The sequence below is a fragment of the Musca autumnalis genome, unplaced genomic scaffold, assembly GCF_047663935.1.
Source record: "Musca autumnalis isolate F117 unplaced genomic scaffold, ASM4766393v1 scaffold_5, whole genome shotgun sequence".
Classification (NCBI taxonomy): Eukaryota; Metazoa; Arthropoda; class Insecta; order Diptera; family Muscidae; genus Musca; species Musca autumnalis.
In genome coordinates this window covers 187,013,019-187,031,194 of record NW_027412088.1, presented here as the reverse complement: position 1 = coordinate 187,031,194, position 18,176 = coordinate 187,013,019, and the positions used below count along the sequence as shown (strand labels likewise).

At 34.5% G+C, this 18,176-nt stretch overlaps 1 protein-coding gene and 1 long non-coding RNA gene across 2 annotated transcripts in view; one reads left to right on the top strand and one right to left on the bottom strand.

The window, feature by feature from the left end:
* The window catches only part of dnr1 (E3 ubiquitin-protein ligase defense repressor 1), a 34,253-nt gene extending 28,042 nt beyond the window's left edge, over nucleotides 1–6,211 (bottom strand). Inside the window, exon 1 of the mRNA XM_073954949.1 lies at nucleotides 5,241–6,211. Within this exon, the coding sequence (XP_073811050.1) occupies nucleotides 5,241–5,327 (87 nt within the window). The 5' untranslated portion in view covers nucleotides 5,328–6,211. The remainder of the gene's footprint in view (nucleotides 1–5,240) is intronic.
* LOC141386456 (uncharacterized) lies at nucleotides 1,912–5,987 on the top strand. Its single transcript, XR_012408383.1, has 2 exons — nucleotides 1,912–2,660; nucleotides 3,698–5,987. It is a non-coding gene; the product is annotated as an uncharacterized lncRNA (long non-coding RNA).
* Nucleotides 6,212–18,176: the final 11,965 nt, after the last annotated feature.

The following is an 18,176-nucleotide window of genomic DNA, read 5'->3' as shown; positions in this document are numbered from 1 at the left end:
AAAACTGTACAATTTTAAGGAACGTATTTTATTTTAGTTGTTTTAAATACTCCCTTAAGGGGAGTTCACACAACACAACATCCTTCTTTAACTTTGTCATGGTGGGATAAGAAGGTGTTACATCAAATCATGTCAGACGTCAAATTTGCTCACAATAATGCATTACTGTGAATTGCTTTTTTACATTTTGTATGTGATTTCATTCACAATAACACATTTTGACAACTGGTATGAAGATCAGCTGTTTTTGGCGTTACACCTTATTATTCCACCATGAACTTTGTAATTCGATAGAATTCATATTTGGTCTGTTCCTTTACTTTTGAAAATGTAAAACCGGCAAAAGTGGTAAAAGTTGTAAACTGCTCCCATATGAATTGTATGGTGTCTGAAGTAAAGGAACGCTTTCCGAGTAAAAAGTTGTAAAACTTGAGAATTCTTTCACTATTATATATGTTATTTTAGAGTACCCATTGAATTGCAGTTGAGTTTTATATGACAATGTAAACATGCTTTTAAAAATGAACAATGTGGAACATCTTTTATTTTGGTTGCTTTCATGGTGGAATAATAAGGTGTAACGCCAAAAACAGCTGATCTTCATACCAGTTGTCAAAATACGTTATTGTGAATAAAATCACATACAAAATGTAAACAAGCAATTCACAGTAATGCACTATTGTGAGCAAATTTGACGTTTGATATGATTTGATGTAACACCTTCTTATTCCACCATGCTTTCCATTTCTTAAGGCCAGAACAAAATCAATCGTCGCTTGCTTTGCTTCCCCAAATGTCAAATTATAGAGGAATGCCAGAGCCTATTTGGAAATCCGCCAGCGTTCTCCTTTAGGAGGCTTTGGCATTCCTTTATAATTTGACATTTGGGGAAGCAAGCGACGATTGATTCTGTTCTGGCCTTTATCGCTTCACCTTGTATATTGCATCATGATTACCACCATAATGCAATACATAAGGAAGAGTAACAACAGCTGATTTCACCCAATCTGTTAAATTCATTGTTATTCTGAATTAATATTATGAAAAGTACTAATAACCGCGATGTTTGTTTTTATATAGACTCAAATAAATCGTTTTAGATTAACTTATTTATAGAGCTTATTATCATGCTCTAGTGTAACTGACGTTGTATACTTAAAATTGTTAACGTATTTTAATTAGGTTTACACCCCGTGATCAATTCAAATTTCGTTTAAAATCTTAAAAAAAAAACATTAGAACTAGAAACCCCCACTTTTACTTTCCTGAAAGATCATCGACAATAAAACGAAATAATGGTCCATTATACGCAGTAACCTTATGTAAATGAACAATAATTCTATCTACCTGTGTTTTGTTTTTTGCAACACACTGCTATTAAATCGGTAATTATAAAGAAACATTTCTTTATGGGTGTTAAGATAAGCCCATTAAACAAATTGTACATATTATATATGCATATTTAAAAAAGGAGGGAGAGAGCGAGAGTGGACAATTAAATGGTCACAAGATTTTGTGAAGTAGGGTCAGTGGGTTTTAGTGGCCTGTTGATAAGGTTTATGCTTTTAAAATAAAACCGCAAAGAATTTTTGTTATCTTAATGAACTACTCCATACACATTTAATTTGGTTAAACTGAAACTAAGTAATAGATTTTAAAAAAGGAGGGTCGGCGAAGTTTTGCGTATCTTATCGTAACGCAACCTAAGGTAATCTCACATTGTATGTGTAGTATATGAATGTATGTATTCCTCTGTGCCCCACTTAATTGAATAATAAACAAAAGAAAAACAATAAAAAATAATACAAATTTGTTGTTAGTGCCGTAAGTACGTGTGATTAAATATTGCCCACTCTAAATGATGATGTTGGTGATAACAAAACTTTGTGTTATCTAAGATAATTTTAGTAATTTTGTTTTTTTTTTTTTTTTGTGAAAAGTTTAAGGCATTTGCTCCTCTAGGTTGGGATACATTGGTGGGGTTTTCCTGTGATTGGTAAAGCTTTTTTTTTGGGTGAAATAAATGTTAATGTTTAATCTTGACATTGCCCTGATTGCGAGATAATTCATTTGTTTACATAAGGGAGCGGTAATATACACATGTATTTTTGTTTAATTTTTGTACATTTAATCAAAACGTGTTAATAAAATTGTTATGGGTTCCATGTACGTGTAAACGTGTCCAATTAAATTGTCCAATCCACAAAAGTCATATGACTTTCTAAATAAATTTTAAATATTACACCCTTTGTAAGAGAAGTACACTGTATGTAATATATGTATATTGATTCAATCAATTTGTAATTTAATGACATTCTTTTTGGTTTTGTTTACAATTGCATATTAAATGAAAATGCAATCAACGATTTTTGATTTTTTCTACAGTATGTGTTTACATAAATCCCAAAAAATAGAGGCAATTTTACAAGCAAAATGTGGTAATTGAAATAAGATAGAACATTTAAACCCGTTCTATTGCCGGGTTAGCCTCCTTCATGAAGATTTATTTGACGTGCACATAGCAATGGATTTGACAATTAAAACCCACTGTATTAACTAAATTAATTTATATGTAAACGTAATGTAAAACCTAATCGACAATAGCAGACTTTTACTAAAATCCGTTCCATGTAAGTGTACAACCATGGCGGAATAAGAAGGTGTTACATCGATAACAATAATCGGGCCATTTACCACACCAAACGTCAAAATAACGAATTACTGTGAATTGCTTGTTTACCTTTGTATGTAATTTTATTCACAATAATGCATTTTGACAACTAATATGATAATCAGCTGTTTTTGCCGTTGTACCTGTATTATTTGACCATGTGTACAACTTAATGAGAACAAGAAAACTACAGTTGAACACGATTTGAGACGTTGGAATACACTATTGTGATTGAATACAGTACAAAAAGTACACAAAGTTTTTACACTTAAAGCATGATGGAATAATAATGTGTAACGCCAAAAACAGGTGATCTTCATACCAGTTGTCAAAATGCGTTATTGTGAATAAAATCGCATACAAAATGTAGACAAGCAATTCACAGTAATGCATTATTGTGAGCAAATTTGACGTTTGACATGATTTGATGCAACACCTTCTTATTCCACCATGACTTAAAGTAAATAATCACGATCAGCTGTTTTTTCTGGGAGACCTGTTAGTTTTACCATGGCACAATAATAAGGTACAGCGCCAAAAACAGCTGATTTTCAGACTAGTTGTCAAAATATATTATTGTGAATAAAATCTGCCCTCGGCACATACGGTCCGTTTAGTGACACGTTGGGACACGCGTTGTCCCAAAACAGTTAAATTATGTTTAACTTTAATGCGTCAGCCATGTTGTTGTTTTTTAAAAAACTTGGCATCACTTACACTTTTTTCATGTGGTTGTTGTACCGCGACGCTCAACGCATCGTATGTGCCGAGTGAGTGCTTTAGTGAGTGATTTTATTTACAATAGGCCTGTTGGATAACTTCTCAAGTAAAATGTATTTGCAAGTTCTTGCAACTACTTGCAATACTTCTCAGGTTTCTTTTACTGAACAAGTTCGTTATCGAACAGCATTCTGTAAAAGTTTGTACAAACTTTTGGGTTAGTTGTGTGATAATCGTATAATAAGCTATTTTTGGCGAAGTACCTGTATTATTGTTTACCTGTTTACATCATGGCGGAATAAGAAGGTGTTGCATCAGTTGCTCAAAATCAGTCTGAACTTTAACATTTGTACACAATAACGCACTACTGTCAATGGTTCATTTACGTTTTGTATGTAATTTTATTCACAATAGCTTCGTTCCCGTACTTTTTAATGGTAAAACTCGTTAAAGAGAGAACTGCAAAAAATTTGTTCTTACACACAAGTTTTCTGAAATAGTTCGGGAACGGAAAAATGGAAAATACGTCAAAAAAACTGGAACAAATATCAAAGTCGGAGTATCAGCCAATCAGACGCCGGCAACCATGTTACTATTTTTTTACTCGCCCAAATTTATCGTGTAAAAAGTTTTTAAAGAGAGCATCATTCAGCGCCATTTTTGTTTAAAGAGAAGTGAACATTTTACAACTTTTTTGTGTACGGGAACGCTTTTTCGAGTAAAATGTGTAAAAGTCGTAAAAATTTTAAAAACTTTTTAGTTCTGGAACACAGCTAATGATGACTTTTGACAACTAGAATGAGAATCAGCTGTTTTTGGTGTGGTACCTGTAATATTGTGCCATGTTTTACATATAATCGGATTTATATGTAGTTTTCGACTGTCAAGTACATTGCCTATATGTCAAATAAATCTTTATAAAGGAGGTCATTCGTTCGCAATGAACCAAATGGTCCCCCTTGGACTTAATATGACTTAAAGTGCAATTTACATCTAAATGGTTTCAATGACAATGTTGTTGTCAATTCTATTGAATGTCTGTCAAAAAATTACACTTATTTGAACAAACATAATTATATTCGGTGCTATTGTAAATTAGGCTTTATACTAAGTTCAAAAATTTGATTCCCTTTCTGTTTGACCACTGGCCACCTTTTTAATTTGATTGCACTGACGGAATGTAATAAATGTCAATTATTATTAAGGTATGTTTACACTATGGGCACTTATTATAATTTCCGTATTCTAATGTTTTTTTTTGTCAACTTTAATTGTGGGTACTTTGATTCCATATGGTGGTATTTTATATAATTGTTGTCATTTTTCACAACTCTAATTAAAGATTCAAAGAGAATTGCATGGAAACAACTCGTATCTCTTCCGTTTTTCTGCTTGTATAGAGAACAGCTGTGGTTGCGAGTATGACAAACATCAAGACAGAAGAAAAAAATGTATACACCTTATAACAAGCAACACATGAATTTAATGAGAAGACAAAAAAACCCCATAAAAAAGTGAGAGGGAGGTTGGAAGAGTACAATGCAAACCAAAAACAACACAAAAATAAACATTTAATATATTAAGAGTAAATTTGTTGTACTCGTGCCGGAATGACTTTAACCGCATCGAGGGGTATAAATAAAAAAATATGAACTTTGGACCCTGCTTGGCAAAAAGTAAAAGACGACTGGCTAGCGCAGTCACAAAAGTAAACAATTGTTTGCTTTTTTTATTATTTATTTCAAACCACACATTAAAACCGCCCAACTTCCATAAACCATAATTGTCTTAAAAAGGGAAATGGTTTTTGTTGTTGCTACTACGGCATATTACCATATTGTATATTTACCTTTTCTAAGCATTCTTGGCCAATGGCTTTGGGATCCCATTTGACCGCTTGTTGGGTTCCGTTAGGTAGATTCACTATACACCACATTTTTGTTAAAGGGGGTGGCTTAACCTCGCTGCGTTGAGTTTGGGAGTTGAGTTGTTCCTTAGGTGGGTGGATAGTTTAGCACTCTTCAAAATTCTAAATCTTTTCTAGCTAAGTGACTAGATTGAATATTGTATCTCAAAGATACTTGACGCCTTTGTTATTTTTTTTATTTGTAGCACTTGTAGACTAAGTTGAAATTCTAGTTGGCGCTGGTGTTATTTTTTGTTTGTTTTTTGGGTATTTGCGTTGTGAGTTTTGCCCAAGAAATGCCACAGGTTGAAGTTGAATTTAGTTTAGTAACTGGTTCGTTGAATTTGTTCACAAAAATTTTTTTCTTAGATAAAAACAAAACAGTTCTTTTTTGTTATATATTAATTTATAGAATGAGGAACTTTTTCGAGGGGGTACTTCCTAATTACTCGGTCTATAAATATTTGATTTTATATAGCCACAACTTCGACTTCGGTGATTGTAATTGCATAAATTTATAAAATAGCTCAAAGTTCCCATTTATGTTGGCGGTGTCTTGTTGTTGTTATTTAAAAATATTTGTTGTGTTCCTTTTCCAAATTCAATATTTATTTGAGTTTATTTTTGGTGTTTGGCGTTTCTTTTTCACAGTTCTATTTTCACATTCACATTAATTTTGTGTGTGTTTTTTTTCAATAATTTTATTTTTAAATATATTTTTCTAAAAAGTTCACACACTCTTGTTTTGTATTTAAAATATATTTTTTGTGTGTCTTATTGCTTTCTTCACACAAAAATTTTTGATTGAATTTCTATACAACACTGTCTGGTTGTTCTTCCGTTTCTACACTGAAACGGACAAAATACGTTGAGCCGTTATAACCAACTGAATTGTTCAATGCTAAACTCACACCGAAATAAATTGCAGCAGTAGCAAAAATTATCTCTTCCTCTCTCCTGCACACACACACATATACGCACCCCCATTCTCTTTTGAAAGCAACAGATACAGATACTCACGTTAGCGTTTTTTAAACTCAGATAGGCGCTTAAACGTTGCCATTTTTGGTATTTTTCGACCATTTTCGCAATTTTTTGGTTCGCAACAAAATCAGACGAATGAATACGTCAGAAATAAACGAATGGAAAAGACCCATCGTTTTGAAGGAAAACTGAATTATTTGAGTAATAAATGGCGCAAAACGCATGAAAACTGGTGGGAAATATCATCTTATTTATTTTCACAGAAGCACAGAAGAAGTACCGCCGATTCTTCATATTTTACGAATTATTTTTTGATAAATTTGTGTACTTTTTTGTCTTTTTTCATGGCAATTACCCAGGTAGTGATATCGTAAAATTTTGAATATGTTATGTCAAAATGTTCTTTATGTTGTTAGTGAAATTACAACAAAAATAATCTTTTTTATAAAGTAGTTTGACTTTTCATATTCGAACAGCTGGTGTGATACACTACCTTGGTAATTGTGCCATGTCTTTTTTGTTGTTTGTCATCTGTTTATCGGGGTTGCCATCAAGCAACACATATTAGCTTTGTTCCTTTACTTTTTTAATGGTAAGAGTGGTAAAAGAGAAAAGTGTCAAAATTGTTCAAAATTGCTCTCTCATGAACATTTTTACCAGAAAAGTAAAGGAACGGAAAAATGGTACATCCGGCAGCAATGTCAGAAAAAAAACATAAAAAAATCAATTTTCGTCTTTTATTTCACAGTTTTTAATTTAGTGTTGTCAGTGTTCGACTTTTTCTTCGGTCAATCGTCAAACAAAAGTCGAAAAATCAGTTCTGCCATTTTCTACCTGCAGAAATTTTGCTGGTAGCCTGTGGTAGAAGAGAAAGCCATTTTCGCTCTCTCTCCCCTCTCACTCTCTTAAAAATTGCTTCCAGTTTTGCCACTTTTCGGGGTTAAGGAACGCTTTGCATTTTAAAAATGGTTAAAATGGTAACCTCAGGTAAGTAAAGGAACACAGCTATTACGTACAGATGCAGATACAAAATTCACAAATGGTCTGTTCCTTTACTTTTAAAAATGGTAACAGTGGCAGAAAATGGTAAAAGTGGTAAACTGCTATCATATAAATTGTATGCTATTAAAAGTACGGGAACACTTTACAGGTTAAAAATGGTAAGAAATGGTAACCTCAGGCACGTAAAGGAACAGAGCAAAAATAAGCATTACGGAAGCTCTGAAATATAAAAGCTTTTCCGAAATAGACGAAAGCTTTTAGATAAAGACGAATGGTTCGTAACATTTTACAAGAACCAAAATTTTAACGTATTCGTTTTATTACGTGTGACAGGCAATCATCTTTACAAAAACAGGCTGTTATATGACTGAATTAATCATTAAATGTAACCGGGGAGGGATTAGGACACTGCCTAAAATGTAATGCTGCCATCGGGGATGGAATATGTTATGCATAGAGGTCATGTTTGCCATTGCATCTCGGTGGCGCCCAACCTAACAATGTCCTCTAATAGTACGGTTACACTAGAGTTTTGTTTCCGGGTTAACCCACTTCGAGAGGATTTATTTGACGTTTGTGCTATGGAATTGACATTTTAAATCCAAACCCACTTGGTTAATCCGGTTAAGTGTAACCGGGGTATAATGTATGGCTTATTATATTTGACTTTAATATGACAAGATCCAGAACTTATTCAGCCCATTTTTCACCTGTATTGAATATTGACTTATTCGTGATGTCACATTTTAAACTGTGTACCTGTAACACCCACCATACAATACACCCAATCTGTCAAATTCATTATCTTATTGATAAAATCTACTATCATTCAGATCAACTTAAAATAGAAAATTAATAAAAACGTTTACAGCTTGAAGGACTTTAAAACAAATGGTATGTTCCAGAACTGCAAGAATCTACTAATTTTGACTATTTTTGTCGATAACATAAAGGAAAAAATGTTATCGTAGTAAAAAATAGTAGCTTCTTGCAGGTTCTGGAACAGAGCAAAAATAGCCATGTTGTTGTAGTTTCTGGTTCACCTTATTAATTGCATCATGGGATTAACCTTCTTTATGAGGATTTATTTGACGTATATACAATGGAATTGGATTTATTAAATCCGGTTATGTGTAAACGTACTATAATTGATTCTTTTTCCACTAATGTGCCGTTTCCACGTTACGTCGTTCGTTCTCTATGTTTTGTTCGACCCATAACTACGAATAAATTATTTATTTCCCCATACAAAATTCTGCATGATACAATGATACAAGGTAATCTCATTACAAAAAACCGTCCTTGAGCTGTCACATACAACCCTGTGTCGAAACAGTATACATAAATGTTGTTTTTGTTATTGCATGTCAATGACAACAAAAACAACATACTATTTGTTTACATTCTATTTGTTCTATATTTTTGTTTTTCCAACAATAAAATGTCCACGATGTTAGAAGAAAATTGCCCAGAAAAATTGTTAGCAATGTGTACAAAAGAAAGAGATATATCGACCAATGAGTATATAACGAAAAATTGTAAAATAACTGTGTAAAAGTATATCAAAAGATTTTGGTTTTTCTGTTTCTCGGTTCAATGTGAAAAAAGTTCTCACTTTAATGTTTTCGTATTGTTAATCGGATATGTTATTGCAGAATTCATCAAACGCAAGACCACCGATCTCCTTATATTCGAAAAAGAATGAACAAGACAAAGAAAAGAGAATTTGCTTGCCAGCAGTGTTGTTCGCTCCAATTCACCTTATGCTGTCAGCGAACAGGCAAGTAATTGCGACGGAGATGAATTTGTTGATATTTATATGCTGAACGTGTGTTGGTTTTTACAGGCCATCAAAAAACCTCTGCTACATCATAGGGTACTCCTAAAGCTGTTTCTCGCATTCCTCGTGTCCGTGGTGCTGGTACTCACCGCTCTGGCCAGGGTGTATTCGGTAACATGTAACCGTAGTGGATATTGTAATATATTGCGTTCCATTATAAAGTTTTGAAAACTTTTTAACGTGGTAAGTAAATTGAGCGTACAAATAAATTAAAACCCCCTAATCTTAGGCAATTCTTTACCTTTTTGTAGGTGTACAATTCCCAACGCTTCCATGCTGGTACCATGCTCTATAGTTGCTGCATCCCCCCTCGAGAACAACTCATCGTATCTATGAACTCATAATTCCATGACATTTCTTTCATCAAACTACTCTAGTGCGGAACGGAACTAACTTCCCGACATTGAAACTATGAGTGTTGTCAAGATGGACTTATGGTGGTCATGTTATGTTGTTCGTTTCGTAATTTGTACGTAGTTCGCATTCAATGAACTCTTTCTCAACCCAAGATAGACCAACATCGACATAGCTTCGTGACCCATGTAAGAAGGTCTTACGTCATGTCCGTCATCTCAACCCATTGTCTAATGTTCGTCATTTCATCAAGTTGTAATCCTTATGCTGCTCCGCAGGTGCACCGCGGCTGACAAGTGTACCATTTACCAATGCTGTCGCGAAGTCCAAAAGCAACGTTGAATTGGCAACGAATCACTTTGCTGATGTTTCCGGCAAAGCTTCTGCCGACCGCGCTAAAATGCCACAGAAGACCTTTGAAAATAGAAAGAATAAAGCCACCGCTGAGCAAGAATGTAGATTAAATTTTCATGTATTTTGAATGTGTTCAGAAAGAAAAAGTAATAAATATACAAAATTAAATTTACGATGGTGTTGATATGCAAAACATAAGAATAGCATCTCCGACTTCTCCTTAAAGCTTTGACTGTCTTTTGAAATTCCAGTGTATCGTCAAGGGTCTTGAAAATGTACACTTGATTCAGGTGATAGCCAACTTTGTTCATTCATTTGCAACTTGCATTCCTTCTTTCAGAGTTTTCGTATTGTGTGCTGAAATATACAAATAAATCTAACGAATAAAAGTAGGAGGGCCTGTGACTGTACAAAAATACAATAAATGAATGGTGGGCCTAAAGAACATATCCCCAATTTTGAAAATAAATGTTATTTTCATGCGTTTGTGGGGTAGGTATAATAAGATATGGTTCTAATTTTCCATTGACAAATCTAATGATCTAAATATTGTGTCATCTTGAGACCCGCATCTCAGAAGTGTTGACCTCCCCTAACAAAACAGGATAATGTTGTAGTCATGATTACAATGAATATTCGCTGTTAAATTTTCCACACGCCATAGTCCATCTTAGAACTGGATATGATAAGTAGTTATATAAGTACTTACGACTTTTAGTGTCTACTTATTTAACTACTTATTCTAGTGGTCAAAAAGTAGCCACATAATTCACGCGAACTGCGCTTGTAAATAAGGGGTTACTACTAAGCCCTTTAACTACACATACGCGAACATTTTGAACATTTCAGAGGGAGGTACCGGGAGGTGTTGTCCGATATAAACTTCTTGGAACTTGATGTACGTTTAGAAGACACGAAGTTTCAGCCAAATCGGATACTCAATTCGTACGAAATCGTACTCATCATTCATTTTATTTGGTACCGGCAGGTTGTTTAAAGATCGCCAGGGCAACGTGCTTCAAACAATTTAACATTTATCCGAGAGATGCCTTTAAACCATGTCCGGAAGAAATATTACGAGGAACAATTTTTGAACTAATCTGTTGATTTGGTCGAGAGTTATCGTGCGAATGATTTTTGCAACAATGGTAATATCATGGATAAGTTCATTTGGGTTTAGAGTAAGGCCTGGTTTGTGCTCGTTTTCAGATTTGTGTCGCATGTAGTTTCAGTGGTGACTATTAGAACCGCTTTTTTCTGCATAATTCCAGATATTAAAACCAAAACTGTTGTCATTTGCATTTGAGACCAAAACATCATTACTACTGCAAATATATTAAAACAGTAACTAAAATAAAATGTTACATATTTAACAACTTCCCACTAAAGTTCAGCTGTCCAAAGGGTAAGGATACGAATTTGCGAAATTCCTTTAAAAATTTGAATTTAAATTAATAAATTTGAAATAATAAAATTGTGTCTAAATTTCAAAATGTAAATATAACTGACACATAAGTGTATGTTTCAACATATACATACAAAGTTTGTCAAAATCACTTTGTCAATGAAGGGACGGCAATGTGAATACAACTCTGTGAGCATCGAGCGTGAGGTTACCTTGTATCATTGTATCATGAAAATTCTGTAACCGAACGACAATTTTTCTACATTGTTCGAGTAGAAATACTCTCCGAACGACGAATAAACATGTCCCATCCCTAACAAATGAGAGAATTTATCGAAAAAATAGGTTATGACATGTCTAAATTCAAAAATTAAAATCTTATTGAAAACACAAAAATGTTCATAAAAATGAAACAGATGAATCATGGTTTAATAAGAAAGGTTAGCTAAAGCTTCCTGTCAATTTAAATTTTTTCCTTTCGACTGTTCCTAAAACGTCAAAACAATATACACAATCTTTGTATGTGTGTGTGCTGTTTGAATAATATGCCAAACAATTTGAAAAGCAATCGAATTCAATGTTTTTTAAAATAGTTTTTAGAACATTTGTATGGAAGAAATTTGTCAGCTTTTCATTGAAACAAACATTTTATCATATCCACAACTCGATTATGCGGAGAAACCTTGGCCCTTAATTCATTTTTCGTGTTTTTTATAAAATGCTCAACATTGGTATTGTAAACAAACCCACTTGTTGCTTTTGTGTTTACTTATTTTGATGTTTTAGGAATTCAGGAAAAACAAGGGTTCTATAGATTTTTTCCATTTAAATCTACCTCTTTACTTATACCATGAGATGAATGAAAAGTAAAGGCCTAAGTACATAAGCTGCCTTGCCTACTTGCCTTGCTTGCTTCTGATAAAAGAATAAAAAAGAAAAGGGCAACACAGTTCGAAATTTGCTCGGCCTTCTTTATTCTTTTATTTTTATTATGTCACAAATGAAGCAGGAAAGCAAGGCAATCAGGCGAGGCAGCTTATGTACCCAGGCCTTTATGAACTAAACCTTTTATATAGATTCATTCCTAAACCCACACACATTTCTTGTCCAGTAGTTCACAATCGCGTAAAAATTAGAAACAAAAACGAAACCAATAACTGAAAGTCTGTAAAAAATTTCAGAATTAATGGAAAATATTAACGAAAAGTGTGTAGAAACATCTAAAACATACGTCTTAAAGAACGATTAGTGTCTGTTCGGTTCAATTTAGTGTATATTATGTGTGTTTTTGTCAAATTTTCCCTAAAAAACAGGAAACAAAAAATGGGAAAGAATGAAGCCTGTTACTATGAATGACGAATGGTGTCGTGGAAACGGGTTAATTCATGTATGTCGTTCAACAGGCGAACAATTCAAACGCTCGTGGGAACATGTTATATCATGATCGAATAATAATACGGTGACATATCATAATATGTAATCTTATAGTACATTTACGAAATCGAGCGAATTTCAACTGTCAATTCCTTTGCGTATACGTCAAATGTAAACTCACCTGAATTCAATTGCAAATCCATTGGATTTCATTTGACGTTAAAGCAATGCAATTGATAGTTGAAATCGAGTGGATTTCGTAAATGTAAACGTACTATTTATGATTGCGTTAGAACGGCGTTTCAACCATAGTATTGCACCCCGTATGTGTTACGGTGCATTTATGTCATTCCTTTATATGGTGATAAACTGCATTATTTATAATGATTTATTGAATTTAACATCTGCAAACAAACGCTAGTGTAAACGTAATCTTATATGGTTAAAACATCATGAAAATCAAATGGCAATCATCAAGGCCTGTAGAAGGTCGGCCATTCAGAGTCCTGTTAACAACTTTTGACAACAAACATAATCGATTTTATATTATTGTGATTTGAGTATCTTTGTATTTTAAGTCACAATAATGTTTTTGACAACAAACATAACAATCAGGTGCGCTTAGTGCCCAACTGTATAAACTGTGGCAATCATATTTCATTACGGTGGCGCCCATGGTACAATTATTACAGGTAAAAGCAAGTGTTGTTGTACAACAATCGATACAACAACCACATAGGATGCCAACCACAGCAACACCTGAGACGAAACTGTTGTTCTGATACCTCTTCCTTAGCAAAAGGGACATGCTAGGGATATTTTGAACAAATCTGCTTCGCCATAGTTAGCCAAAATAACACGGCTGAGGTTCCATAATAGAAGGTTAACCATACTCTGCAATTATCTTATTCCGTATAATTCACAGTGCATCCAATTGAGAGATTCCATTCATAATGTATTCCATCAGATCCTTGTCTGCAATGAGATATTTTTACGTGCATAAATACCCACTTTACCATGAATAAATATAGCACTGACCTGTTTCCGCAAATTCCTGACACACCATTTTAAACGGCCTTTTGTTCTCTTACACCATCCTTACACCATTCGAAAGTTGCATTCTGCTGATCTATTTATTCGAAGTTCGCATGTAAGTATTAGCCGTGAAGTCTATAACTTCCAAAATATGTGTTTTATGTTTGTTTATCAGAAAGTTTTTTACTTTATATTAATTGACAATTAACGAAAAGAACAACATGTATGAAACTTCATATTGTTTTTGACACTAGTATTACGGGTGAATCTAATCAGCTGGGACTTGCTTTTACCTGTATTATTGTACCATGGGTGGCGCCCAACCATGGCAGAACTACCAGGTAGTGGTATCACACCAGCTGATCGAATATGAAAAGTCAAATCCTTTTATAAAAAAAATATTTTTGTTGTGATTTCCCCAACAACATAAAGAAAGTTTTGACATAACATATTCAAAATTTTACGATGCCACTACCTGGGTAATTGTGCCATGCGCCCAACGAAACTTGATCTCTAACTAGGCGTTTACACAAGACAGTTTGTCTTCAAATACAACACTGATTTACTAACACATACATACATTTGTCGGCTGTCTCTCAGCTGTCCATCATTCTTTCACAGACAGTTGGGTTAACAAATTTCTGACATTTGTTGTAAAAATGTTTGAGATAATAATTGAAATGTGTTGAAAACAAAAGAACATGAACAAAAACAAAATATGTCAACGGAAAACCAAAGCAAATCGATCATTTTCATTCATAAATTTACAACTGTTTCTGCAGTTATCGGGACGCTTACGTCACACAGGCAAGTTTTGGGATTTTGACAATACATGAAGTCAACTGTCCTGTCAATTGTAAACGCAGGGTAAAATGCTTATTAAAATCATAGAATTAAACATCTCAAAATACATGAGTGAAACTTGGTTTAGACTATACGATGATTATTTGACATATATTGTATAAAAATGACAACTTAAATCCATTGGATTTGCTAAATCAAGCATAGTCTAAACATTGATGAACACACTGGTTTTTAAATGTCAATTCCATTGGGTATACGTCAAAAAATGCTCATAAATAAGGTTAACCCGGCAAAAAGTTCTAATGCAAACGGCGTGTTCACCTGTTCTACTTTTCAACACCATAGTTACCATACGTTGGCGCCCAACGTATAACCCTCTAATCACGGTTCACCTCGAAAGAATCGAAAGAGGGGCACAGGGGAATCGTCGATTGTTGTTTCAGAGCTTGTTCGGGCAACTCAGTTTCTACTTTATCCCATTCCGCTGTGGTATTGGCGGACAACTTTCCCTTCATATCGTTAGCAATAGCAACCATCAGGTTGCCCTTAACGACATCGTTGAAGGATCGCTTTATTATTGATAAGACAGTTGAATTAAATTCTTCCTCTTACCAAACTTTCTGTCAGCTGTCGGAAAATGTTATTACTTGGAGGACGATCGTCGTATTGAGAGATTTTGGCTTTTTCATAATTCTCATGTCCGCCTCATTGCGATTTTGCAGATAATTAACTTACCTTTTGAACATCGGATGGCCTTTCCTTTTTTGTATTGCTTGTTCAGCTATCGGGACGAATAGATTCGTTGCTTTCTTAGTATTTTGCTCCTAGATGTTTAGGTCATCCTACGAAGAGTTGCCACACACAAACCGAGGGGTTTGATTTGCCGTAAGGGGATCGACCATCGTACGCAGACTTGGCTACTAATAATTACCCCGACCCGTGTGCTAGTGTCGAGAGGATTTGCTAAGGACCAGAATTCTTTTGACATTTCGCAGTCATTCAGATCCTCGGCACAACTCCTTCACCAACTTGATCTTAAAAGACCATAGAGGGTGTACTGTGGAATAGTCAGTCCATATGCTTGGCTCGCGACAAGACCCTCTTCCTTCCTCAAGTGGGCTCGAGCCGTCATCGAATGAGTTGTTCATCCTGAATAGGTTTGATAATGATGAGCATATTCCATGGTTATTGCCGGTTAAATTGAGGATGAACACGAAGTTTTCGTAGATCGATGGTTTGTACTGCAACAGAGATTAAATAAGAAAGCAGTGAAGCAGTTATGGGGTTTTGTCAAGCCATTATTGATTTTTGGAACTTTTAAAATGCGATCTATGTCTGATAAGAAGGTGAGAGTATCTATCACATATCTACCCAGTAGTCGGTGGCTTCTTGTGTGCAACAAGTCCGTCTCTACCTCTTCTGCATATCCACGTAATCTACAGTAGCCGACGCATCTGTCATCCCATCTTGACGTCAGAGATCTAAACAATTTGTCACGTGTAAACGCCTAGTTAGATAATAAGAAGAATACCCAGCAAAAAAGTTTGGAAGTAGTGCAATGCAGAGTTATGATTTCACAACATCTTTGAATGCAGTCCACACGGAGTTATGAAAAATGCACTCCGTTCGATACATTTTAGAAGCACTCGCTTAGAGATCCCTACAGGCACATGCCAATTTGTTGATCCCTACAAAAGACGTCGCAGTTTTTTCAAATATGTATAAAAAAAAGTGTCCAAAATTCTAAGAATTTGTTTAAAAAATAAAGAAATACAAACGAAAGTTGCGAACATTGCGGTAATTCACGAGACTGAAATTAGTTTTGGAGTGGAGTTGGAGTAAATTTCGAAATCTGTAGTGGGATTCTGTAACTCATTTTTGCTGTTATCGATAATCGTCGGTAAAATTAAAATGCTTATAATTTCGATAATTATCGAAAATTTTCGGTAAGTTAACGATGAATAAAAAGTAGTCGCTAGTCCTACCGACACAAACAGTGATGCCAACTTTTCTTTATGTTTTTAGTCATAATTTTGCGATTTAATTTTACCGATTTTTGTCGGTAACAGCAAAAATGAGTTACAGAATCCCACTACTGAGCTGGAGTGGGAGGACAATATGTATAAAAAACCCTTTGGATGATGAAGCAAAATCAATTGCGGTGGCATAAAATGCACACTTGTACTGATACTGTACACTTGTACTGATTAAACTGCATCCACGGATGCAAACTTTTTGCTGGGAACTTCATCCGCGGATGAAAATTTTTTGCTGGATAGTATTGCATCCCGTATGTGTTACGGCGCATTTATATTATTCCTTCCTCTGCAAATAAACGCTAGTGTAAACGTCATCTTATATGGTTAAAAAATCATGAAAATCAAATGCCAATCATATTTCATTACTAGGCGTTTACACCATACAGTTTGTCTTCAAATACAACTCTGATTTACTAACACATACATATATTTGTCGTTTGTTTCCCAGCTGTCCATCATTTTTTCACAAACAGTAAGGAAGACAAATTTTGGAAATTTTTGTAAAAATAAGTGAGATAACAATTGAAATGTGTTGAAAACAAAAGAACATGAACAAAACAAAATATGTGAACGGAAAACAAAAAGAAATCGACAATTTTCATTCAACATTTTACAACTGTTTTTGCAGTTGTCCGGACGCCTACGTCACACAGGCAAGTTGTGGGATTTTGGCAATCAATACATGAAGTCAACTGTCCTGTTATTTGTAAACGCAGGGTTACGGAGGCGTCCAACGAAACTTGCAGCCTGTTTCTGAATGTCGAAACGAAAATGTGTGCGAATGAAACACGTCCAAACTTTAGTTTCCGAAATATTTTTAGCTTTGATTTTGCTTCATTGTGTTTCATTCGCACACATTTTCGTTTCGACGTACAGAAACAGGCTGTTAATCTCTAAAATGCTTATTACAATAACTCTGTTCCTTTACGCGCAAAAATCTCCAGGTAACAGATAACTCAAACTTTTGTACAAACCAAGGCCTACATAAGGTCGGCCAATAAGCCCAGCTGATTATTATGTTTGATGTCAAAAATATTATTGTGATTTAAAATACAAAGAAACTAAAATCACAATAATGCAAAATCTATCATGTTTGTTGTCAAATGTTGTTAACAGTACTCTGAATGGCCGACCTTCTGTAGACCTTGGTACAAACTTTTACAAAATGCTGTTCGATAACAAACTTGTTCAGTAAAAGAGAACTGAGAAACACTTGCAAGTAGGTGCAAGAACTTGTAAATACTTTTTACTTGGGAAGTTATCGAACAGGCCTAATACTATAACAAAATGCAAAAAAAAACAGAAAAAAATGTACAAAAAACCCAAGTTTTACGTCCATTTTTGCAACAATTGTTTGTGGCGTTTAAAGGACCAGTGGATTCAAGTGGGTTAAATCCGGTTAAGTGCAAACGGGATATTGTTTCTGGTCGAAATTAGCAGGAATGGCAACACTGCAGATAAGACAATAATTGATGGTCTTGAAAAATTATCTTTTGTTGTCTCTGCCTGAGTGAACAGAGCTCGTTTACAAGAACAAATCAATGTAATTTTACTCCAGCTGAGAGAATCTATTCTATGTGTATGTGTCGACAGTTACGTCAGCTGCAGATGAAATGCATTACCATCTGGAAAAGAAATTTATACACCCCCTAATTCCCTAATTTGTGGGTTACATATTTGCTCTGTTC